General features: G+C 39.6%; 1 protein-coding gene across 3 annotated transcripts in view; it reads left to right on the forward strand.

Annotated features, from left to right (window-relative positions):
- The window catches only part of sobpa (sine oculis binding protein homolog (Drosophila) a), a 42,468-nt gene that overhangs the window by 4,655 nt on the left and 10,680 nt on the right, over positions 1-27,133 (forward strand). The window contains exons 2-6 of one of the 3 annotated variants that reach the window (XM_038728920.1): positions 7,573-7,693; positions 8,817-9,026; positions 12,076-12,227; positions 13,828-13,851; positions 22,485-22,580. In XM_038728920.1, coding sequence (XP_038584848.1) covers positions 7,573-7,693; positions 8,817-9,026; positions 12,076-12,227; positions 13,828-13,851; positions 22,485-22,580 — 603 coding nt within the window. The remainder of the gene's footprint in view (positions 1-7,572; positions 7,694-8,816; positions 9,027-12,075; positions 12,228-13,827; positions 13,852-22,484; positions 22,581-27,133) is intronic. The other 2 variants (XM_038728921.1, XM_038728922.1) reach the window with 2 other exon arrangements.

The following is a 27,133-nucleotide window of genomic DNA, read 5'->3' on the forward strand; positions in this document are numbered from 1 at the left end:
GAATCTTATCATGAGTACTATCTGTACTATCCTGCTCTGTAAAACCACCAACTTGAAACTGTTCTGGCCAATGCTAAAGAGAACAAAGTGGGTATTGTCCTGCTATGGTAACTTCTTGACAGTGTAGATAAACACACCAGAAAATCATCAGCATATCAGATGGATAACCCACATTGGACAAAACAGGCATCAGTAGAGACATGGCGATTTAATAGCTGATGGCCTTAATTGTACATAATAATCATAACAGATTATACACTGTATGTATATTGAGATGCCCATTTATAAGGCAAACCAAACAAGTGCAATCCAGTACTGACATATGGGGGTGGCCGAAACTTTAGAAACACCCTCCCATTTATCCTGTGCAGCGTCGCAAGGATTTGAAAGCAGGACTATGTCATTTTTGCTAAACAGCTGCCACTGTTGTTGTACACTTGCAGGATAATGATAATAAATGCTAGTATGCAGTGTAACACATAAGCAGCATGAGTAAAGTCAGCAAACTGACTCAGTAAGCAAGTTAGCTAACTGGATTCACCATAAACTACTGATCATACCAGACCAAGTTAGGCTGTAGTGGTAGAGTCTATTGAACTGAGCAAGAATGTGTTTTATTTTGTATAAATTTAACTCTGATTTGTAAGATGAAGGGTGTGCTATTTCTTCTGTCAAAAGTTACGTAGTCTCACTTTAAAAACAGCGTTTAATAATGTCTTAGGCAATTTCTTGACTTTTTGCAATAGCTGACCCAATGATTAGCAAGCAGTCCCTGCTGTCATTATTATTTTTTCAATCAATTTGCTTCCATTGCTACTGCTTTGTTGACAAAACAAGACCCCTAAATGCTGCAGCATTCATTACACCCCACTGTACCAGTGGATGAACCAAAATAGTGACGATATTCTTGGGGCCTTATCATCAGTGGTGTTAGTTAAGTTTATTCAAAGGTTGATGGCAGAGAAAGACCACAGTCTCATTGACATCTAAAGGGATTATTCCCTTGGGGGAAAATATGTGCTCAGTAAATTTCATAGATTGATATTTTTGTCTGATGGTGACACTAGAAGGGACCTTGTAGAGCGTCCAAAATGGTCCAAAAAGATCCAAAAAGGGTTTGTTCTCTTGGCAGAACACGAGCTAAGTAAACAATCTGTCTATTAGATTCGTACATTTACTGTGTACAATATTTATCGGATGTTGGTTTTATAGAAATAAGTTGTGGAAGTCACCAAATGCTTAGATTTACTTAGTGGTGGACAGTAATTAAGTACATTTACTCAAGTACTGTACTTGGGAGACTTTTTCTTCCCCACATTTATCTGACAGCTTTATTACTTATTACTTTACAAATTAAGATTTTTACACACAAAACATATGAAGACTTAAGAATAGTTACAAATTAAACTACCCAACATTTTATATATATAAGTACAGCTGACACAATTATTAGATTGATACTGAAATTAACTGGCAACAACTTTGATCGTTTAAGATCGTAAAAGTTTTTTCATGTATTTCGTTCCACTGTCACAAATGTGAAGATTTGCCACTTTTCCTTTTAATTATTTTGATTTATTTATAATAATAATAATAATTTTGAGCTTTGTACTGTTGCCTAGACAAATCAAGTATTGTGAAGGTGTCACTTTGGTCTCTGGGGAATTGTGACATGAAAAGTAACATTAGTAAAATTTTTTTTTTGGAGAACGTATTTTTACAGTGCGGTATTAGTACCTTAGTTTAAGTAAAGGATCTAAATACTTCTTCCACCACTGACACACACACACACACACACACACACACACACTTATAACTGAGTAACTTGTTTGTCATGTCAAACCCTGACAAACATAACCATACTAATAGTACTTTTTTACTTTTTATAAGTATTTTTAAAAGCACATACTTTTGTACTTTGACTCAAGTAGAAATTTAAAGTGAAGACTTCTACTTTTAGCAAAGTAATATTTAACAAGGGAATCTGTACTTTTACTCAAGTACAGGATTTGTGTACTTCGTCCACCTCTGGATTTACTGTATGGACCCAAATTTTGACTTAATGGTGGCAGTAAACAATAAGTTGAGGGGTTAACAACATAATTAAGAATTATCCTCTGGAGAACGTTATTATGGATTCCAAGTGTCATGGAAATCTCTCCAGCAGTTGTTCTGACACTGTTATCACACAGACAGATGGACGGACCAGTTGAAGTCATCATCCCAGGGCCATGTGATTTAGCTTTCTTACTAGTTACATAAAAATCTCTAAAAATATAAACTGCGCTTCCGGTCGGTTTCTGTTCTGTTAGAAGACTTTGGGTTGAATTAAGCTAATAAAAAGAGATTTTGTCTGTGTTAAACCAGATGAAAAGGCTATACATCCAGTGTAACACATAGACATCTGTCGCTGCCCCTTTCTCCCCAGCTAACCCAAAGCCAAAGTTGGTGCCGCTGCTTTGATGAGCCGCCAACCGGGATTAGATTCCACTCTTAATATTACTCCCACTTTCTCAAAGTAGTAGGGTGACACAGAGGACAGGCTAGTTGGGAGGAAAGGGAGGCACAGAGAGATGTGTTTTTGTCTCCGTGATGTGGTTATTTTACAGCTACATCCGTTTTACTCAAGAGTACAGTCAGGTTGGGTTATGCTCCAACTCATTTGTTCAAAAGGAGGATTTTCTCCTTGAAGATGTTTTCTTCTCAAGGTTTCATCCCTGCAGTTGGGCTAATTGCTGCAGTTTTGCTTGCCAATGTTTGCAGAACACTGTCACTTTTTGGCTAATTGTTAATTTAATTTAATATTGCCCAGGAACATACATTAGACATACATATTAAATCTAGAGAATTGTCTGCTTCACAGTTTAGATATCATGCATTTTCTTTACCTAATTAATATTAATAATTATTTCAAGAATTATCCCATGTGTTAAAAAACTTGGAATATACAGGCCACTTGAATTGACACCAGTGGAATATTTACTATCATGTATGTTAAATTTGAAAGGACGCTCTGGTGAATGCAAACGCCACACAGATAGGAAAGGAAATGAACTGAACCCACAGTTTAAATTAACACATTTATTGGCCATTTCAGTTCAAACTCAAGGTGGCGCAAAATGCCATGAAAACATGTTCACCGGGGGTCACCATGGGCAAAAACATGGCTGTGTTTATAGCATTCTGAATATAACTTTAGCTGTGCTCAGGAAGTGGTACTAAATGTGACTTCCAGGAACCTTCAGGCAGAGTGAGCTCTGCTGTCACTCATCATTGTTCAAAAGTGTTGTTACATTTGCAAACACAAGCTGTCCTCATTAACAGCCTTCACTTTTTTCCACTACCATTTTTAAAAACCTCACTGACAAAAAAATACTGAGATTTTTTGTTTTGATTACACTTACTAACTACTTAACTACTGTAAATAATCACTGTTTGATTCTGACACAGTGTATCCTCTGCTGAAATGTCCCGGTTCAGTTCTTGCATGCATGGTCCTTTGACTTCACCTGTCATTGACTTGAACGGTGCCTTGCACCTTTGTGACATGTCTACACGGGGTATTTCACAACAGGCAGATCAATAACTCCAGTCATTCTTCATTAATAATGCCATCCCAGCATTTAGAGTAAGTCCTTCCTTTAAGTGTGGCAAATTGACGTATGCACAGAATAGCAGAAACTATATTCTCTGTATGGACAAAGCAAAACAGAAGTAAAACTGATCCTAGAGAGGTGCTACTACTCTGAGATACAAATACAACACATCATGAATTTCCCTCTAAAATGCTTAGAAACAGAGTGAATATGCTGATGAGGCAGGAGAAAATCTGCCTCGGTCACTCTTATACTGTGCCACAGTGTCTCAGATATGCAAAGAGATACTTTTCCCTCAGTCCAAGCAAGTGTGTGTGTTGGTGTGTGTGTGAAAGCTCATTCCCACTTGTATCTCCCTTACTATAATACCACTGTAAGCAATAGCCAAACTGCGCTTTGTGTTGGTGCTCTGTTAATTGAATTTGTATCAAATAATTGAGTCAGTGGACCAACCCGATGTCTGCAGGCTGTGGACTCAGACTGGCTCCGTGCTGGTTGTCCACCAGGCCACGCTGTGACAGCATGTATGATGAGCTATTATGTCCTTACTTCTTTTATTTCATAAGGTATTGTTTTGAGGAAAATACACCATACCTGAGTCCTTGTAGTGTCACTCCATTTGCCCAAATTAAATTCTGGTTTCAGATACGGTCACTTTGCCACCCACAGGAAATCGCAAATCAATACCTCAGACCTGCCTTCAGTAGTGAGTGAAAACACACACAAACAAGTTACAACTTTTCTCTCTCTCTTATCCACTTGATATGACACATCATAGGCCTGGTCGATAGACATGAACTTGCTGTGCGCAATGTGCTGAAGTCACTTCACGTCTAGTTTGTCATACTTGCGCTGCCAGCGTACGAAGTTCCCCACTGCACCTTTCAAGTTATATGGATGATGAGTCTATGAGTGTGCCATGTCTTCCAACTTCCTTTCTGTCAAATCTGACATCCCTCTGAGATAGCAGTTATCTTTTACATGTGATTGGGGGCATTTCTATTTTACAAATGAACAGGCGACAGGCTGATTCACTAACGTCTGTGCTTCACCAAGAATCTACAGTGGAGGCAGGAAGGAAATATGTGAGAGAGGAGAGGACATAGTTCAGGCTAGGCCACAATCAAAAGATGTGCTGGGTGGCACTGAACCACTCCGACATGATCACTTCAGCTCTCTCATATCGACAGGAGTTGTTTGTAATTGACATCTGACTGCTTGATGTAGTGACTGACGAGAAACGGCTGCTGCCATAATAAGATGATGTACAGAGGAAAATGGGACTCGCCATAAAATAATGAACTGACTAGTGTCTTGTCAATTTGGAGCAAGCCCACAAATGCCAAGACAAGGCGGGTCATCTCCGTGGCAACATACTGTACACTATGTTGCTGCATGGGGAGCGGGTTTGTCCTTGCAAGCCTGTAATATGATTTTACAAGCTGTTGTGCGCTAATTAACAGGCCGGTCCCATACTTAACGCTAAATTGGTAAAAATCTGAGCTCGGTGTGTTAATTGTTATAAGAAAAGCAGCAATATGTGGAAAACATTACTTACTGCACCGGGGAGCAGTGTTCCCTCTAAGCTGATAGTTAAGTCACCTGTGGCTGATATTTTATCACACAGACCAAATAATTACAGCGGATTCATCCTCCGTTGCTGCTGTAGTTTGTTTTCAGAAAGAACATTTTCACCTGTGTTTTAGAGTCAAATGATAGCTGGAGCATTCACCATGGTTTAGGGTTCAGTGAATAGACGCTTCTGGGAATATTCCAGCTGAGAGGTGTATGGTGATAATGGGCTGTGTGCATTAGCAGGGTTATGGTTTTGTTTTGAGCACAGTGTTTATTGACTGAGTAGTGAGAGGCTGTTATGGAGGAAATACATTAATGTTTCACCTGCATTGAGTTTTATTTCTTTTAGCTTACCTCCACTAACTATCTGCCTTGCACTCTGCATTACTGTGCTGCTGGAGAATGTTGGGACTTTACTGCCTATCTCAAAGCAACTTGAGTGGCACTCAAAAGACGTGACATGTCTCTTAACTGGGCTATGCTATTTTCTTAGCTGTGAAGCGTTACTGCTCAGTGACAGCTGTGATTCTATGTGACTATTAGTTTTTACTGTTTTGTAATTAGTTATTCAGTTGTTGGCTCTTGTTTTTAGTCTTGTAGTGTTAATGAGTTTTCTTTAACCATATGAACTTTGAGTGGCACAAAAAAGGGGTCCAATACTGGTTCTAAGAAATATTGCCAATATCAAAACTGTACTAATATCCTTCCAAGATCTGCAAAAAATCATTCAAGTCTTTGTTTCCTTCTGTCTTGGTTATTTTAAGTCACTGTTCACCAGCCTGAGCCAGCTTCTGTGTCTCAGCTCAACTTTTAACTAATACATGACGTAGGTCATAGAGTATGTCAGTGTTGGCCAGTCTACATTGGTTACCCATAGAATGCAGAAATTATTTTAAGATTCTTTTAAAGCACTACATGGGCTGGCATGACTTTATATTCCTGAATTATTGTGTCCCCTAGCCATGGTGAGATCACTGAGGTCTACTGATCAAGGCCTTCTGGCTGTCCTGAAGTCCAGGCTCAAAACCAAAGGTGGCCGAGCTTTTGCAGTTGTGGCTCCCAACCTCTGCAATCGTCTTCCCCTAGTTCTCCTAGCAGAGTCAGTCAAATGTTTAAAGAAGCTGTTAAAAACTCACCTTTTCCAAAAGCACTTTATCCTCTAGGGTGTGTTTGCCTTCCATGTAGTTTAATAGGTTTTGTTGTTCTTTGTTATTTCTTGTTGATTCCTGTATCTTTTTCTTCGATGTTTGCACTGTAATTCTGGTTTTCTAAAGGTGCTTTATAAATAAAGTTTACATAATTACAAAATACGTATTTAAAATGTTACTATTTAATGTTTGAAAACCACTTACAGGAATATTTCAGCGTTTTGGGAAGTACGCAGAGCCAGGTTACCTGTTTCCTCTGCTTCCAGCTAAGCTGATGGGCTGCTGGCTGTAGGTTTATAATTAAGGTACAGATATGAGAGTGATGTTGAGCAATGGGTGGTACTGATCATCACACTCTCTGCCTGAAAGCAACTAAGCGTATTTCCCAAAATTCTGCACTATTCCTGCAAATATCAGTGGCTTAACGCTGGGTCACTCATTACAAACGTATGCTGCACAACGTTAAAGCTACTTAAGGGGAAACAAAACTACTGTAGGTTAAGGAGCTTTAACATACTGCCCTTAAAGTTGGCTTTTGTTGGGGGTTAAAGCCCACTGAGAATGATAACTATGAAGATAACTAATACCATAAAACAAAAATCATTCATTATAAATAAATAGAATATCCCTGTTCCCACTAAACAATAGTATAATATAGCTCAACAACAATCCAGCCCTGGCACAAAAGTGTGTAATCTTTGGCATGTTGTTGTTGGGTTCCACAGCTTCGGCCCCATGAAGTCCCTCTGGTCCATTTAACCTCTGTGCCATTTTTGGATGCAGACAGAGTTAGCCCCAATTAGGTTGACCTGTATTTATAAAGAAGACCCTGGGGGGAAAACCTACATTGTGGTTTTCTCAGGGCACGGCTTTAAATTCGGGGGTGGGAGTGGGATCGCAATATGTCTGTCTAATTAGTTGAAGAAATGTGGTATTGTGGACAAATCTAAGGAGCTAAAGTCAAGGTCTCAGGAGAGGCAAATGCAACAAAGTTAGCAGACTGTTGCATTAGCTTTTATAACAAGTGACCTCAAATCTCACGTTTTCCAGATGTTAAAAAAAATATTCACCTTTATTTTGCTACTATTTATTTACTATATCACTGCTTATCAGTAGTGTAGCAGCGTGTATCGGAATAATTACAACTAAAGTAAGATATTGTTTACATCAATTCAGGGCCACGTTTAGTCAGAGAGATTTCTTTTTTTTTTCTCTTTGTCTTGAGTCTCACCAGCCAACTGTTTGTGTTGCAGAGTTTCGCAGAGAACACCATGAACGAACTGTTGGGCTGGTACGGCTATGACAAGGTGGAGCTGAGAGACTCTGACCACCTGGAGATAGGGGAGACGCCACAACACATCTCTGTCCTCAAAGGTATGGAACTCTAACATACAATACAATACAGTGGTGTTTTAGCAAAATAAAAAATACATGCATTTTTTGCTTGTCAGTCAGAGAGACGAGATCATGTGTTGCATAAAAAGTGAAAACACTAAGTGCTCGTCAATGGATCATGAAACATGGCTGATGCATGTTGCATGAATGTTGAACATGACACCTGTGTCATTTTGTTGAAGGCTTCTTGGTGATGGGGTCCTACATGAACACACTATTTTCTGCCAAGGTTTTAAAGTTTTAGTTTTTTCCTTTTCTTTTCTCACTGGTTTAAAGTGGACAGGACTGTGTTGGAAAGTTGTGATCACATAGATGCATGCCACAATCAGAGTTTTGCTATGTATGAATACAAATGTGACAACAGATGTTTGCTTATGTTACCAGCACTGTCAGTCTTAAGGGAAGCTTCCTCCATCGCCACACCCACTGGCTTTTTGAGTGTTACTAAACTAAAACAAACAAATTCTAAGTAATCTAAATCTGTGTTCATTGATCTTTTGGCCAAGTCAAAATGTTGAGCTTTGTTCGCAAACAGTTGCCTAAACTCATCCAGGAGACACAGAGCGACATAACCATTCATTCGGTGTTGTACTTGTGTCCACCTGACATAATAAGCCTTACATTCACTTTCCTTTCACTCTCCGCAACTCCTGAGCAAAATATCTGAAATGCTCTACTATGTTCACCAGCCAGTGGCTTCATGTGTATTTGTTGTTGCTGAAAACAGCTGCCTTCTGTTACTAGAACGAGGCTGACGTGAGCGGTGAGACTGAACCAAAATAGTAAAGTTGTGGGCGGGAAAACCAAAACAATGAGATGTTAAAACGCTGTTTAGAGCTGAGGGGAAGTCTTAGAAGATGTGTGGGTTTGTCAATATAATCCACATTATATTTGGCCATTTAATTCACTGCTAATATGAGAATATTGGAAAGTGCAGCTTTAAGCTTCATTGTGGCTTATTTAGTCCCAAAAACATTTGGGGCTTTAAACATAAACTTTTCCAACCCCACCTTAAAAGGCAGACGTGCTTCTGAGTTAAGGTAGTGCTATAGCGTCTAATTTCGTCTTGTTTTATTTTGGTGAATTTCCCCTCAATTTCTAGAAAACTTGTTGCCAAAAATCCCAGCTTCAACAGAGAGTGGCAAAGGCTCTCCGGATCGAGACAACAGCTCCCAGTCTTTGCCAGCCTCAAGGAACGGAGTCACGGAGTCCTCCACCACACCGTCCACCTCCACACCCAGCACCAAGGAACATGGCAGCCTGCCCATCATAGTCCCCATGATCCCCCCGCCACTGATCAAGCCCCCTGCAGGTAGGGAGCACTGACACCTTTTTGGAAAGACACAAACAGTACTTATAATTGTTTAGTAATTATGAATTGGAAAGTAGTGTAGGATTATACAGAAAACACTTAAACATGCCAGCAAAAGTATCAGTAGCAGAGCTGGTACATAAAATCTCAACGGTTTTATGCTTACTGGGTACAAGGCTATATTTTAAATTCCCAAGAAGATCAAGGTAATTTTCAGCCCATCGCAGATTGCCCCAAATTGTGCACACACATTTCTTCAAAAACACAGTCAGAACACACAATCAGAAGAACTGCCATAGATTTCATCCACAGCTGTTCTACAGACAGATTACATTGTACTGAAAGTATAAACCTACTTGCTGATTCTCCAGCACTTAGCAGGAAAATGAAATGTTTATGCAACGTGAAAACTTTCTGTCTTTGCAATGGCCTGAAAGCGTCCAAACCAGGCAGGGACAGGCGACTAATGAGCCAGCTACCTGCTGTACACCTTGTTTATCTCCACCTGCCCAAGTGTCAATATAACCCCATCAACTCTCTGAGGAAATGTCCGCGTTCCTCGGCCAGACAGAGGGCTTCATTATCCCTTATGTCTGCTGTGGCACAGGAGGTTGGTACGCCCCGGCGGAGGGAGCGAGCCGCCTTGGCATCACCCAAGAGGAGTCCCCGCTGGCCCTGCCTAGGCGGGGAAACAGATGGTGTGGTCCCACTTAAAGCCCAGCACCAACCCACCACCCGGCTGACACCCCCTCAACTCGCCCCCAACCCCACCCTCACACATATGCTGAATTATTCATGTGCCCCGCAAAATCCAACAAAGGACCTTTTGAGGTGCAGGTACGGCGGATGATGGTGGCATTTATTACGGAGGCTGCATCATTACTGAGGGTTTTTTCCCCCCCTCGTGCAGATGTGAGTGTTTTGAGATGGGCTTGTTATGAGGTGCCAGGATGTGGGAAGGGAAAAACAACTCCACCTCAAGATGTCTCTTTGTATGAAAATGTTGAGACATTGTGAAAAACGTTGTCATTTCATGTCGGCCTTCGATCCTGTTCATTACGCTGTGGTACATACATTATTCCAAGCAATGTACAAACCATGTCCCACCCACCCAGTCAGCTTAGAATGAAACTATGTCTTGTTATTCTGTTATCACTGCAGTGGGCAGCAATCCAGATAGACACAAAAAAGCAGAGAGACTATAGGAAGGAGATAGAGCACAGAGGTGAGGAAAGACATAAAATATGCATGTTGGGTCCACCGTGCTATCTTTAGGGCCCCGGGGAGTTATTCCCTTAATTGTGAGTTAGTCTTATTTAAAATCTGATGGCCCTGTAGATCCATTAAGCTCAACAAGAGGTGAAAAGCCCGGCCAGCGTGTGATAAGGAGGTGAGCGGAGGTGAAAGACTAATGGGCCTGCATTTTTTCGCCCTCACACCCGCATAGTCATAATGTGATAATTGGGAGATATAGGAGGGAATCTCAGAGGATCTCTCTCATTGCAACAGCGACGGCATTAAAAGCCCGCAGCTCATCGCCAGCAGTCACAGTTTACCATAGAGGAGGCATTTCACTGTTAAAGGGGGTCAGTTAAAATGATTTGTTGCCCAGACTGACCACAATGCAGCTACATACCTCAAAATCAAAGGTTAAAACAAGGAACTCATTTTGAAGCCATTATTGTACATTTCAGTGGATTAGAGGTTGTTGGTTCTCTAAAAAAAATATGTTTTTGAGGATAAAATTAATTTCAGTTAGGAGGGATGGTTTTAGGTCAACTGTAGATTTACTCAGAACTTTGTTAGGGCTAACCATAAATCCTAAGACACACAAGGGATCTAGGAATACTCTTTTTGACCTGTAAATCCACAAATATTTATAATATGCCTTCCCTTTGTCTTTGTTAGGAGGAGGTCATGAATTTCGATTAACGGACCTGAGAAAAAAACCTTGACAAAGAAAAACCCCAAACAGATTGTAGAATACTCATACACGGACCCCATTTATTGATTGATTGATCTACTGCAGTCCACCTTAACTGCCAGAGCCCTGTTGCCAAAAATGCCCATAAACATACAAATATACACTCTCAAACATAAATGCCAAAAATCCTGGAAGTGGCAATATTATGACTGTTCCCATTTATTATTTACTTACTTTCTATAAATGACCAGTTAACACAGTAACTGTCTACAGTCATCTTGCAGTTAATTGTATCATTAACATCGGTTAGCCCTTAACTCTGCAATATGTCTTGGCTATTTTATGTGAACTCCATTTTATGTCCAGTTTTGTCAATAATGTATTCATATTTTCTGTGAAACAGACCTCACCCATCTGACATTTATGTTGGCTTATACAAATTATGAGAATTATTAAAAACATCTCTGTGACCCTGGTGTAGTAAATACACGCGCACAGGATGCACATTAGCAAGGACACCACACCCAACCACTGTCAGAGCCTCCTCTGTGAACACTCGTCATCTCCAGCATCATCAGAGTACGTCCTTGTGTCCACTTCAGGTTCTCAAATAGCCACAGAGCACAGCCGCAAATAGGCATCTTCCCATGTCCCCGGCTCAACTGGTTCTACTACATTTACCCAAGGCAGGGCTTCAGTATAAATCCTACTGTGGTTTTGTTTCTTGAATCTTGAATGGATTTAACCATTCAGCATCTGGGCTGAATCAGTCAAGTTTATGCCTTCTGATCTGTGTCTTTAGTAAATCTAGTTGTTGCATGCTTGTGAAATTCTCCACCATCACTGTTAACTTTAAATACAATAAATAGCATCCTTTCAAAGCATGTTTTATAATCCTAATCAGACTTACTTTGATCACAAAGTTTAACAGTTGTACCACAAGGTCAATATTTGTCACAATGTCTAATCTAAAGCAAATATAGGCTAATATTATTAATATTTTATAAAAGACTAGGATAACGGTCTGTGGTTTAAAAAGAGATCATGTAGTAATGTAGAATAGCTGTTTGTCCTCATTAAATTCTCCATCCTAACTCACTTCCACTATTGGTTGTTTCTTTCTAGATGAAGATGCATCCAATGTGCAGATCATGTGCGCCTGGTGCCAGAAGGTCGGCGTCAAACGCTATTCTCTGAGCATGGGCAGTGAGCTGAAGAGCTTCTGCAGTGAGAAGTGCTTCGCCGCCTGCCGCAGAGCCTATTTTAAGAGAAACAAGGTGAAATTTCCTTCCCCATAATCAGCTGGACACTTTGATATAACTTGTTTTAGAGACTTTGCAGATACAGTATGTCCCAAATCTCCTGGCAACTATGTGATCATCATCAGTGAGTCCCAGAGGAAAATTAAAAAATTCATAAAACAAGCATTAAAACAAATCTGTATATCATGATATCTAAATGCAAGTGGGAAATTATTGCTATGCGGTGAATGATTGTTGAGAATAGCATGAATTGGACACAATGCTATTGTTAGTGTTGTAGTCAAGACCTCCCAAACCGAAACCAAGTCAGGACCAAAACCAGAGTTTATCGAGACTGAGTCAAGACCACGACTTTTAGGGGATGAGACTAAGTTGAGGGCAAGACAGAGGGAGGACAAGACCAAGTCAAGACCAAAACCAGTTCCCGACAATACATGACACACAATAAAATGTGGAACGAGATCATATTGATCTGAAAGATCCACATTCCCATTAAAACACCCACATACAAACACTAAGAGTTAAATCAACATAAACATCTTTATTCAATACTCCTTTTCCATGCTTACCTTCGCAGGTACATTGAAAATAATAGTTTGACAGTTTGGGAAATACACTTGTTTGCTTTATTGTCAAGAGGTAGACGACAAGATTGATTCTCATGTCTGTGTGTTGAGTTTGGTGGTGATTAGCATAGCTAAGCATAAAGACTCGCAGTGGGAAACAGTTGGCCTAGCCACACGTTTACATGATGTACCTTTGTACTGCCACAATACAAACAGAAATGCAAAACTGACAATATGTGGTTTTAAAAGGAGTTACTTGGTGTAACCATTTCTTGAAGTGTATTTCCCAAAATGGCGCACTATTTCATTAAGTTTAGGCAAGTAAACAACTGTCAGTAAAGTTAGTGTTAAGGTCAGGCAACAAAAAGAACGCTTGTGACTGGTAGCTAACGTGACGCTATGGTGTACTAGCTAAAGTGCTAACATTATTTCCACACAAAACTGGTCATTTTAGTTTTCAATGTTCATTTTTTTGGCGTGTAAATAGTGTACAAATACAGTATGTCTAATCAGTTATGTTGGAAAGCAAAGTTCAGAAGTGCAAGTACTGTATCTGTGTTATTGCCAAGAGCAGAGAGCCTCTAATTTGGCTGCCAGAAAATGTTACATCATCTGGTTTGCTCATTATAAACACATACTATATTCTGCTTCTGAGAGCTAAACAAAGTTTTCATGACATTTGAATAGTCTTTATACTGTGAGTAGGAGCTGTATCTGTTGTAGCTTCAGCAATTAGTATGCTTAATTCTAACTGAAGACATCAAAAGGTCATTTTAACAAAACAGCTTGTATGAAATGTCAACTTGAAAACCCTCTCATTACTTTTGCAAGGTTAGCTTGATACAAAATGCATAAAACATTTAAACAGAATCCATTTAGATTAAATCATGGATTTTACTACAAAAACAACCTCAGGCCATCAACTCCAAAATGACTTGGTCACCGTGTTGCATAAGACGCCACACAGCAAATATCAAAGTTGTTACTGTGTTCTAATTTTCCCTCCAATGACTGTAGTTAAACAATCTCCTTTCTCTCTTGTACCAAAGCTGGGATATGTAAGGAATTACGCTGTGAGTATGACGTGTTTTACTCTCCTGCTTGTCTGTCCTGAAGTCAGTTATTCATTTAAACATAATCACTTTTCAAGCACTGCACTGGAGCAGGAACAAGATAGGGGTGCACTTAGAGTATGTCTGTTCATTTCAGCTAGTGATATCCAATTTCTTTTGTTTTCTGACACTTTTTCCCAAAGCATGAGAATCAAGCTGAGCCTTGCGTCTACTGTACTGTTGCTCATACTGTATGTTTTTCATTTTTTTTAACCTTAACATTTTAGCTCATTTACTTTTATAGTAAGTTTGAAGTTTTCATTGTACTTAACCTTGAAATGATGACAAATGATCTGTCTGGTCCCGGTGCTGACGAGGAGAGTCTGACATGTTGAAACCTCGTGGCAGAACGTGTGACAGTTGGAAGAGCTTTAGAGCTTCATATCAGATCAAAACTCAGCTTTTGAACTGGTTTTATTTTGATCTCCAGAGGAGGTCAGAAAAAAGTAGTTACAGGTCTATGCCATTTGACAGCTCCATATCAATCAGAGATCAATGAGGGAGGCTGTAAACATGACTTCAGACATAAAGCTGATGTGAACAAAGCTCCCTGCTATAATTCCATGGGCCTTGTCTACAATTAAACAGAAATAAAAAGCATCTCTTTATAGATAAATATTGCAAAAGTAATCAAAAAGATTTAAGTATTTTCATTACTCTTGCCTTCATTTTATACAGTAAAATTCTAAGAATAGTCCTGTATAGTATATTTGTAGTTTTTCTAGTTCAGATATGACTAATTAACTAATTAACACTGCATTGTGCTCTGAACTTACAACTGACATTTTAGTGGAGCTGGAACATACTTGTTGGCATTTAAGGTACATGGAGGTGAGGTGAGAGAAGTGTATGAAAAAAACACAAAGAGGCAGCAATACTCTTTGCAAGTTTCTATGCTCTCCCCATTAATCAGCCTCAGACTTTTGACAGAAATTTCAAAGCATGTCCTCTGACTACGGTGACAGCTCTTCATCATGCAAGTTATAGCTGTAGAAAAGTCTGAATTTCAAAGTGACAGGCTTAGAGAAAAGCTTTTACCTTATGAGCTCTGACACGCAGAAGGCCACTCAATCTATTGCTGGTGTTCCACCATAACCTTTACTATAAAACCAATAGTTCCAACATAGTACACATCTGTACTGTTTAATAACTGTACGATTCATTGACGCAACATGTGAAAATTTGCTATCAGTCTGCAACCTCAAACGCACTTTGTTCATTAACTCACTTGCTTAATATAATAAAATGTAGTGGTTCCCTTAATGTTTGCCGAACAAAGCATGTAAATAACTTCTGTTAAGCAAAACACATCTGTTAGGCATGGCCTTGTAGCTTTTGGAACACATTTCATTTAGTTACTCTGGCAGATAAAAATAAAGAAATGTCCCATTCACTGTTATGCTTCAAGACATCATAACTGAATGTGATACTTTGGAAAGTGTTTGGGTTTTTTTTCCTGATGATTATCACATATTATCTCATAAATACCGTCTTGCCCTCATAAAGTCACAATTATGATAGTATATAGATAATAGGAGAAAACAATCTAATCAAACAAATTTTTGTTTATTTTTCATTTTAAGCAGTGGAAATGAGCTTCCATAACTCTGAGCTTTAAATCTATAAACTGTTTACATAAATCAGGGATTTAATCCAGGGCCTTAGATTTTAAGGCAAGTACAGTATTTAACATTGCTACTACTCTGACAGAAGCGCTGTTTCTTTTCACTGTTATTTTAGTGTCAGAACAGATTCCTATTTCTTGTCTTCACTTCTTACTGGGGACTAGTCTTACCTGTTTCATGAGACATTATGCTCATGTAAACAGAATTCTATGAGACAAGGCAGAGAATTTTAAGGCCCAATAAGATTATTTCCGGATTTAGGTGACACATTTAACTTTTAGCACTGCCATACTTTTAGATGATTAGCCAGCAGCAAGACTTGGCAAACAAACAAGACAACTAGCCACACACATAATGTAGCTTGTTCTCGATATCTTTAGCCTACTAATCGTCAAATTAAATGTGTAGGCTTAGTAATCTGATACCATGGAGTTCTTGCTAAGAGGCTAATATTATTTATTTAAGCAATATTACACGAGGAAGCTTCCTATTCTGACATTATTGGCATGACAGGTCACGACCAAGATGTGTTTTTTTTAAATTTCAGTTGCAACAATAATGTTGATGGAATTTATTGATATTAATAAATGTGTCCTGTGGCAGCTTTATGATTTGAGCTACATTAGTAGAGCATGTTTGTTGGATCTATGCATCAGCAGAACAGACATTTACAGATTCAATCAACCAATGTCATCAATATTTTTGCACAAATTTAGGACACAGTTTAAATAAATATCATTTACTTACATGCCATGGTGGATGTTTGCTTTCATCCATCAGCAGAATGCACATGTTCAAACGTCACAAATGCAGGAAAGGCCTGTTCTGCCACAGCGAGCTCAGATTTTATATTTTGTCTGGCTCTCGCACATTCATGCAGGCCATTTGTGTAAGCGATACCCACGTTTCTTTTTCTCGTGCACCCACAAGGTTGGCCACAACAACACGGCCTGCAGGCTCTCTTTTTTTTTCCAGCAGAAAAAAAAAAAAAATTATCATGGCTGAAAAAGTATCTCATGTCTGTGTGTGTGTCGGATAGAGGAGAGGAGAGGTGGGGGAGGGGGGGGGGTGTAGGGGGCGGGCAACGGCTCTGGCATTAAGTTGCATGAAATATCTTCAGCTGCCTCATGCATGAAACCCAATCCCCTCCTAGGGTGACTATGGTTGCTACTTTCTCACATCTCTGCATAACCCTATATCATGGACTGTAGTGTGTGTTTGTGTGTGGCAAAAGATGATTGATAGTTTAACTGGAGCTAATCACTTATGTGCCTGTTTACTGTATGCCTTAAGCTTCTGGATTAGTTTCTATGGAAGGTGCTGCTTCCTTGCTGCTCTCACTGCTCTGTTATTCTGTCTGTCACCCCACTCTGCCTGCTCACTTTCATTCTCTTTTTGACTGTCCAGTATTGATTTAGAGGCATAGCTTTGCCTCTTTCTCCTGTTTTGTAATAGGCTGCAACTCGCTGTGTGTGTGTTGTACGCATTGTGTGCACTGAAAAGGCCAGTTAGAGTAGAAAGATACAAAATGAAGGGAAAGATCTCTGAGACATGTACAGCAGCTACAATCTTGGACAGTTTTGGGGAATAAAGTGAATGAATTTTAAACTTAGGGTGGAGTTTTGCTTTCAGCTGTAGGTGGAAGCTGCTCAACTGTCACACTTTTACACATCTCGCTCTATCTTACACCCCCACACATACACCGATAAACATGCTTGCTCATTGGACACAGTGCCAAGATTAAGTTAGGCAATTAGCAGTGATGAATTACCTTCTGCGAGTGTGGAGCATGGCGGCAGAAAGGTGTAGGTTAGAGGATGCTTTCTCATTGAGTCAGTCAGCCTTACATTCAGCTCAAACACATATCGTCAACATATCATTTTGGATTTTAAATGCTGCATGCAGGGGTCTCTTGCTGAGACATCAGTTGTGATGAAATGTTGCTTGTTGCTGTTGCAATAGCTCCAACAATCTGCTTTTCTCTGCAGTTTGGTTTGAGTTCAGGAGGTTTTGGGCTTGAATTCCTCAGGAAAAAAAACAACTTACTGGTTGATTGTAGACTGGTATGCTGTGGTTGAAAAGCAGCTAGAAGGAGGACTAATTCAAAATCCTGATAAAACACAGTTAAGAGTGGCTTATTATGTGTCATGTGTGGGGTGATTTATCATAATTCTTCATGCAAAATTAAAAACTAAAATATGTGAGGATCACATTGTCATTATTCTATAAATATAATAAAAGTATAATTATCTTTATATATCTTTGTACATCATGCAAGCAAACACAAGTGCATGAATACATGAACCATGTCTTCTGCTTCTACGACATTCAAAAAAGCATTAAGCAGGTAGCGAGGAGACTCCAGCTTGCGTTTTACCGGTCGTTTCTGCCGCAGCGCAGGGCTTTTTGTTCACACCATGAAATTCTCCCCCAGAGACCCCAGACCTCCATCAGTGTCTTTCCCCGGGAGCTCCCTCCAGGCGTGAGGGGGCAGAGTGCCGCTTCATGTCAGCCCAGAAATGTCACATCCCCTCAAACACACACACACGCAAACACAGATACACAAGTCTCCTCCACACACAGCCCCGTAGTTGCCTTCTTGCTCCTGAACACTCCAAAATTTACTTTGCATCGCCATCGCCTGCCAAGGAGGTGCACGCACGCGAAATGAATAAGAGAGAAGAGCGTGTCTGAGTGTGTATGTGTGTGTGTGTGTGTGTGTGTGTAACTGTGTCTTGTATATGTATGACTGTAGCTGCTTGTGGAAATTTTGTGTGCGTGATGAAGTGTGTAATTTGTCTGCATATTGCAGCTTAGACACACTGGTGGTTAGGAAGCCTTGAGGCCTGCCTGACACGGCTTCAGGGCACAGAGAGGAAGGTGATTATCTCATAGCTGCCAGCCATTCAGCTCAAATAAAGACAAAAGTAACTCCGGCTAACTAGGATTGTAAAAGTAGAGCCACGCACATGAACTTGCACTTGTAGGTGTGATAAACAAGACTCACGCAAAAAGTGCAAAGTAAAGAATGTACTTAATTTCTTTATTTGCAGACACACCTCATTTTGCACATTCCAGTTGTGTTGTGAGGGTGACCTTAAACAAGGAAATACTTTTTTCAACCTTCTTATGTTCCAAGAACAACGCGCCAATTCAAAATTCACAATCAGTGTGCCATGAAGATGTTATTCCAGAGACTTATTTTGAGAATAGCATTTGCTTCACCGTTTAAAAGGCATTTCAAACAAGGAAATTGGCTTGCATCGTTCTAGAGATGATAGCAATATGCTCAAATATTTCTACGTAGATTTATGTATATGTTGCTGTAAGAAAGCTCCAAATGGTCCAAACCAGCAAGCATTTTTTTATTTTTACCTGAAAGTGCTTAACTTGTTTATTTACTTTTTTTTAAATTATACTTATTATAGGATCATAAAGTACTGCTACCTTTACCAGACAACCCTCGAAACCCCTATTTTTTGTGATCATGGCTTAAGTAATATTAAGCATATAAAAAATATTCCTGTGCAAAATTTCCTGGGTGCACAGCAAACAGAACTGAACTGGTGTTGGTGCAAGACACTTAACCCCAAGTTGCTCCAGAGGCATGCGACCTCTGACATACATAGCAATTGTAAGTCGCTTTGGATAAAAGCGTCTGCTAAATGAATAAATGTAATGTAATGTAATGGTGTTGGGATGGCTTTTCATAACATGAAAAGTAGAGACGAACTTGTCTTTTTTTTTCTGGAAGAGTGTGTTTTCTCGCGTGGTGCCAGGACTGCACCTTCATTTCAGGATTTTGAGATGAGCTCCGCTGCGCTCGGCTGTGTTTGTCTTTGGATTTGGAAAGCTTGCCTATGAGCGTCTTTCTTTGGGAAATGCGGCTTTTTTGGCAGGTGACGGGCACACACACCTGGACATGTATCCGTGCCCAGATGGAAGCTAGCACGGTGGCAGCTGGTGTGATGTCCCCTTAGGACGGTGGAGTCGCCAGAGGGGAGCTAGGCGTCCGATGTCCTGCTCTGTCGTTCTGATAAGGAACTTCAGCTAGATGGCAGCTGCAGTTTGCTGGCACGATGGAGCAGCAATAAGGGAAAGAAACACCTTTAAACACAACAACACAACTGGCCCTGAAACTGCATTTCCCCAGTGTGCTACACTGTCTGTTTATCTATCTATCTATCTATCTATCTATCTATCTATCTATCTATCTATCTATCTATCTATCTATCTATCTATCTATCTATCTATCTGTCTGTCTGTCTAGCTATCTTAATCCCATCTTCTTTATCTGTGTGTGGCTCCCTGTGTGTGCCTCACGCCTCGTTCACAGTGCCAACACCTCATTAGTACAATATGCAAATGAACTGGCGCAGGGCCAGAGGGTCAGAGCACAAACTGGAGACAGAATAATAGCACAATGGTGCATCGTGTGTGTGTGTACGTCCTCAAATGCCTGCCCAGATTCATACGTATGTTTATGAGCGTTTACCTGTCTTTCTGTGTGACGTGTCTGTGCTCACTCTGAGGAGACATGGTGCATATGTATGTGTTTGTGTGTGAGAGGGAAAGCAAAAAGCTGAAATGGGTCAGCCTACACCTACTGTTCATTTAGTGCACTGACAGCTTCTACATAACCATGGCCCCATAATCTCGGGTTTTGTTTTCTCCAATCTTTTGTGACAAGGTTACAAATCGCCCCTGTTACATTGTAAAATGTCAGTGCTGAACAGTGTTTTCTGTCAGATTCTTACACTGGTCCAAAACAGTACTCTTCACGAGACATCCGGCAGCAATATTTGATTTATGTCATGCTTGGAATGGGAAACCCTACCTGGAGGTGAGGGAAGCAGATGGAAGCAGAGGCAAACTCAATCAGTCTGGACACAAAATGTAAAATATATAGCAGAATTGCCCTTTGGTATCATCGAGAGATGAAAAGAGCTGGAGGCCAAATTACGCATGACAAATCAAAGGTTGCAGCAAGTTATTTAAAAGGAACATGATGTGGAAGAGAGCTGCGTAGGCCAGTGGCTCACCCGTCAATGGCATAGGCTCAGTATCAAATGTCAGCTTGCGGGCTGCAAATGGCATAATGAACATGTACATAATTGAGGTCTGAATCTCCATCTCTGATAACAGTGGCTCAGTTCCCAGTCGCTGTATGAACCACTTTTTTCACACTGAGGTCTATATAATATAAAAGTGCTTTTAATTTAATGAAACACAATGGAGCAATTTGGCATTGTGCCAGGCAAAGCTTCTCCAATATCTTCTTTGTATCAAAATTGCCCACACCTGGCATAACAACACTGATTTCCTCAGTTTTCACACTGCACATTATGAATGAGTCACAGAGCGCAGAGGAAGGTGGCTCCTTTTTCATCTGGTATAAATGTTTGAAGGGATTTTGTGTTGGGAAATTAAACCCACAACAGATACTAACAGAGTAAATTGAACAAATTATCTTATTTTCCTAATGTACTTGTTGTTTTTGCAAGAATGCATTATGTTACTATAAAATTCTGTCAAACTTTGGCTAATAACATGCAACATCCTAATAGTGTTAGGTAATGTTTGCAGTCAAGCACAGTTTTTCATGCTTTTATAGCAATAGTTCATTCATCTCAGAGCCATCCAACTATAAGTATTCTATATTGAACGGAGTCAGTCACATTACTGTAAACAAGACAGCGGAAACCTAAAACGTAAACTTAAAAATTGAATAGTCTGTGTAAATCTGACATTCATTTACAAAATGTTCTAGCGATCTTTCAGGTGGCCATGAACAATGTCTTCTTGATATGGAGTGTTGTTAGATGTGGAACAGTGGTCTGCTATGTGAAACGTGTTTCTTAAAAACACTAGTTCTAAAAAAAATTAATTGTCCAATCTAGAAGTATTCAGCCAAGCCAGGTGATAATTATGTTCTTTGTGTTGAGGTTTTATTCACCCTGTTTTGGTTTATTGAAATATTGATAAGCTTGCGTTACATTTTTCAAAGCAATTATCAGCAAGTGACTAAATGACTATATTGTTCAAAAGTATGACAAAAACGTTGTCAACAGATGTTCCTTTGAAGGAAGTGATTGCTAACATTAGCTTTAACATTTCTGACACAGACAACATCTTCCACGTGGTAAAAACAACTACGGAGGCGTTAACAAACTTTTGGCAAAATGTTGTTTGTATTGCTCTAAGGTTAGCAGGAGGGCTGACTATCTTGGAATGATGCGTGAACATTTCTTAAGTCAGAATAAAGAGTGTTTTTTCTGTTCTTCCCATTCTGCTGAATGCAGCATAATGGAGCCATTGTTAATGTCATTAGAAGCACCTGTGCTTTTCCTCTGATGACAAGTTAAAGTAGAGTTAGGTAAAATCAATAATTTATCAGCAAAACTCCACCTAGCTTCAACCTGAGCAGAAGTCTTATCAACAGGAATAAATGAAATCACATTAGTGAGCGTGCAGGGCCTTTAAATGTGGAATCTAACTCCCATTGAGTTTACTGAGGAAATTAGACAGGTAAACAAGCATGACTGAAGACTCACAGACTGTCTTATTCAATAACAGCTAATATCTTATACGGATTTCAGATCCTTCCACAAATTTCACGTTAGAGTAGAATGATATTACTAAAAATGTGTTTTATTTTCCTTTTTTATTTAAACTAAATGGGTGTTTGAATGAACTGCTGATTTAGCACGCAGCACTTTTAATGTCTGTACTCAATGTCTTGCAGACTCCTCAACCATGCATGCATACACACTCACACACACAGTTTTGTTTCAGAGAATCCTGTTGATTGGTTTGGCCACAAACCAATGAATGTTCACCCATTTTACAGTCACCATTTCTGTTCATCTTTCTCAGTGTTGTTTTCCATTTCTGAGTTTGCTTGTTGCTTCTGTTCACCTGTTTATTTTGTCCATTCGTAAAAAGAAGCCATTATTTCTCCCCCCCCAGGCGAGAGACGACGATGGCCTCGGTGGGAAATTACCCCAGCACAGCTTTACTCAGGACACGCCCAGGCTTGTCTTCAAGACAAACAGCGATGTGCTTGTAAGGACCATAACCATTTAACACCAGATAGAGTTTAAGCTTGATGGCTACTGCACAAATATGTTTTGATGTTGCTCTTTGTTAAAAGTGTATAATTTTCATTTCTTCCTGACATCTCAATGGACTAGTTTATAAATTTGGGCATTACGGTAAAAGTAGGCCTCCACCATCACACTCAGGTCAGCCCAGAACACAAGAGACAGCACTCATGTTTTACAGTTTGTATACATTTAAGTTTCAGCTTTTCAACTTTTTTTGTGCGTAATCATTTGCTTTGCTCATTTTCATTATACATTCAGTGATTTGTGTTGGGGACTTGTAGGAATTATCAGACATATGTAAACTCATCCAGAATAAAAGCAGGTATGCTATTATTGCAATAATAACACATTTATGGCTTAACTAAAATGAATTGTTGATCATTGTTATACAAACAGTGTATATGTTTTTCAAAGATCGTTTATAATTTAATGAAAGAAAACACTTTGGTGGAACAAGTCAGATCAGGCAGGAAACATAAGCAGTCAACCATAGGTTTCAGGGTTTCAAACACACCTCTGGGTTAGCTGACTTATATGGGAAAAAAACAGTATCCAACCTGTCTGATTGTCTGACAGTGGTGAATACGTTTTCACAACCAAAAGAAGTGTAGCCAAAACTACAAAAAGAAAAAAAAAGAAAAAAGGAAAATATGACCAACATTTTCTTTTAAAGCCATAGTTTGACATTTTGGTAATTGTGTTTATTTCCTTTTTTTGCTGAGAGTTAGATGAGTTAGACCATTGTTTTGCAAATAAATATGAAGCTATGGCCAGTAGCTGGTTAGCGTAGCTTAGCACAAAAGCTGAAAACAGGGGGAAACTGCTAAAAAAAATCCAGATACCAGCACTTCGTTTGTCTACAGTCTTTCTCAGTTGCTTTGGTACTTTTCTCGAATCATCCATAACATTTGCAGAAGATTAAGTGCATTTCTCTGCAAAAGTCAATAACTTGCTCAAAATCATTAGTCTTTCTCTGTAAAGTAAAATTTATGTCATTTAATTGTGTCAGTGCATCAAAACAACAAGTCCCCGTGTCATTGTTTCTAAACTAGATAGTCAAAATGTTTAGCCATGTCGTCAGTATAACAGTGTACTGTTATGTACTGTGGTTAAGGTTTGGATGACAATGATTGACAATGCACACCTTTTCTATATGGCACATTCAAATTCAACAGTACAAAGTTATACATTGCAAGAGATGGACTGGATTCACTTTTACTGTTTGTTCTGTAATATGTTGCCAGAGCATGTCATTGTGATGCAGAAAAGAAAAATACACGACTGTTTTTCAGCACTGCATAGCACAATGGAAAAAATTACAAAATTAGAAATGTAAACATGGGAAACACCCCTTAGGCTGATGTTCCTGTCAGGCAACAGATTCTCATCCACATTACAACAGCTATTTTCATCAATTCAGGACACATCTACAGAAAAGTCTAAAAGACATGTATAGAAAATATGCTTGACAGATTATGACAACATGTTCAACCATTTTGCATGTAGTGACTTATGCATTGAACTTTGGGGGGGAACTATTTAGAAGAGAAACAGTTTAATATGACAACATCACATAAGCAATTGATAATGTAGGAAACAGCAGACAGTTGTACATAACCATTTGCATAAATGTGTCAAAGCATTTGCAGTTTGTTCAAAAGAATGAGAAATTACTTTTATGATGTGCACAAGTGACTTGATTGAGTGGAGGTTGAACAAGTAATTTTGAGAATTTCTATTCTGATCTGAGAAATGTACCAAAGTGGCTGAGAACAACTGTAATCCATACAAAAACCAAAGTGTTAGTCTTGTTGTGGTTGCCAGACAACCAGCAGAGACTCCAAGAAGTAATTGCTCCCAACCGAGAAATAGTTCAGCACATAATTCCCTCTAAAACCACAGCATGTCATTTTTATATTTAGCATTAAACATGCATGGATTAAACAAATGACATATAAAGTGTGTATTAGTGAGTGTAGATGTGCTGGAAAGCAGAATTTGTTATGTTTGAACAAGCTAGCTGTTTCCCCATTTTCCAGCCTGTCCATGCTATAAGCTAGTAAGCTAATCAGCTGCAGGACGTAGCTTCATAATGAAGCTGAGAAGAATGAGAGTGGTATCAATCTTCTTATCCAACTCTCTGCAAGAAAAATGTTTCCCAAAAAGTCAAACTTTTGCCTTAAACAAAGAAGTCCAACATGGAAAAGCAAACGTGTACCAGACACCTGCGTGCCAACAGATATATTTAGTCTGAGAGAGGTCCAGTCTGCTGCAGTGACATACAAATACAATCCAACAGGTCTGTCTCATCATTCTTACAGCTGGAGTTATTTTACTCAATGTGCGTGCCTGAGTGTGTGCTGTGAAATATAGTGCAATTGAGGTTCACCTGGCCAAGTGAGAATGGCCTTTGGATGTCACATCTATAATGACTGATGATGATGGCTGGCTGTGACAGGAGCAGCCTTACAGCAAGTGAAGTTCTGGTCTTCTTTGGCTTTTATCTGAAGTTTAAATTTTCATGCTCCATTCAGGTACACAATATATCCAATACACAGTAAAACACTGGGAACGGATATGAACCAGATATGTTTCCCCTTTTGTAAGCCAGGTAATTATAACCATCACAATAGATATTTCAATAAATGTAACTGATATTTTGGCTAATCGTCATAACAAGTCCACATGTTGCAGATGGTCTGTCAAGTGGCGCAAAATTACATTTTCCTGTATAAACTTTAGTTGAAGCTTTCTTCTGTTTTCTTTTTCCAATGGACCAGGTGCTTTAAGATGGCAGTCGGTACATAATGTAGTTTTTGGACTGGATCCACAATGCAACAAGCACAGTTTTTCTGTTTGCCCTCTTCACATAATTGACAGACTTTGTCAAGAGTGGGTGCTGCTGTAGATTGTTTGGCGCGTGAGACAACTAAAAAGATACTGGCTTGCTTCAAGCACCTGGTTCATTTCAATGGGTTTAATCCTTGTGTGTTGCACTATGCGATTATACCAGCAATCTGAGAAGTGTCAAAAGAATCGCATATCGACCTTATAGGGGGGGTAGACTGTCCCTTTATGCACTTCTAAAACCTCTTCATTCTCAGAAAGCTCATCATCCTACATATAAAACCACTTCAGGCACTACAGCCTCTTATGAAACCTTACAATCTCTGCACCGTCTGAAACCCTCCAACCTCTTAACCCTCTGTAACCTCCTCCTCATCTTCCTTTTCATTATCTAAATCCTTCACATCCTTCAATCTCTTTAACATCTGCAACCCCTTCCTCTTTTTCCCTGCCTGAAACTTTCTCATCCTCCTCTGCAACCTGTTGCTCCACAACCTACTCCTATTTTAGTGCTCTTCATCCAATCCCTTGAATATGGCCACCGATCATCATATTAAGAAACACCTGAGCTAACTTGTTAATTTAAACTAATTATACACTAAAACTAGCTGTTCCCTGATCTTGGGATTCTTAAATGTCACTGGCCTCATCAGTGGGTGAGAGCAGGAAGGAAACGATGACTGCTGAAGTGATTGTGCATGTTTGGAAGCGTGATAATTGTTGAAATGCAAACAGTTAAACTGCACCACCAATGCTGCTTCGTTGGCCACGATGGAAATAAATGACCATAATTACATTCAACTGCAAACATCTGTGTACAGAGTGGGGAGAGAGTGAGAGAGACAGAAAGCACAACTCCATTAGCGTAATGCGCAGGGAAATTTCACTCACAGTGCAGAAAGTCGTTAAGTGCTCTCCATCTGTCTTTCTGAGTCGGGGAAAATTTCAGCACATTTATTATTTAGAATATCCTGGGCCTACCATTATCAAACTCAACTTGTGAGAGCACCTTTTTGACTTTTACTCAGTCATGGCTCATTGAATTAGCCAGGACTAAATGGGCAGTTAAAACGTGTAGAATTCAAGGGACTGACATCTGAGCACCACCAGTGTGCTGTTTAAGCATAGCAGTTTCTGATCCTGTCTCTGATCTGTTATTACTGCAGCTCCTTACGTTCTCCAGCTGCTTGTCCCGAGCTCTATTCATGTGTTACTTTCACAAATTCCTCCTGAAGTGCATTTGGGCACGTTGACCCTCCTGAGTGACACAGCATAATGACTTGCTGAACTATAGTACATCTATTAAAACTTTTGTCCTTTTGAAAGATGCTTGTGCTTTATTCAGACCACCTTGTACCGGACAATCTGATGTAAAACACATCATCTATGCAAAGAACCTGATGTTTTACACGTGTAGCAGCTGCAGGAGAGCATGCTATTTACGCTTTTGAAATCCTGGCCAGTGCTTCAGTGCATCTGCCCAAACAGCCCATGTGAGTCTACTGTCTTTCAGCTGCTGCCAGACAGGATCCTGCCAAATGAACCAGTGTTTCTATGCAGTGTGTAAAAGGAGTTTATCCACCTTCCGGTTGCATCCCTCAACTTATTAACATTCAGCTGGGGGGCTTAAGGGTCTGTGTGATGGATGTATGTCGTTGAGGGGTC

The sequence above is a fragment of the Micropterus salmoides genome, unplaced genomic scaffold, assembly GCF_014851395.1.
Source record: "Micropterus salmoides isolate LMB-PRFRI ecotype aquatic unplaced genomic scaffold, ASM1485139v1 Ms_hic_scaffold_19, whole genome shotgun sequence".
NCBI classification, from domain to species: Eukaryota; Metazoa; Chordata; class Actinopteri; order Centrarchiformes; family Centrarchidae; genus Micropterus; species Micropterus salmoides.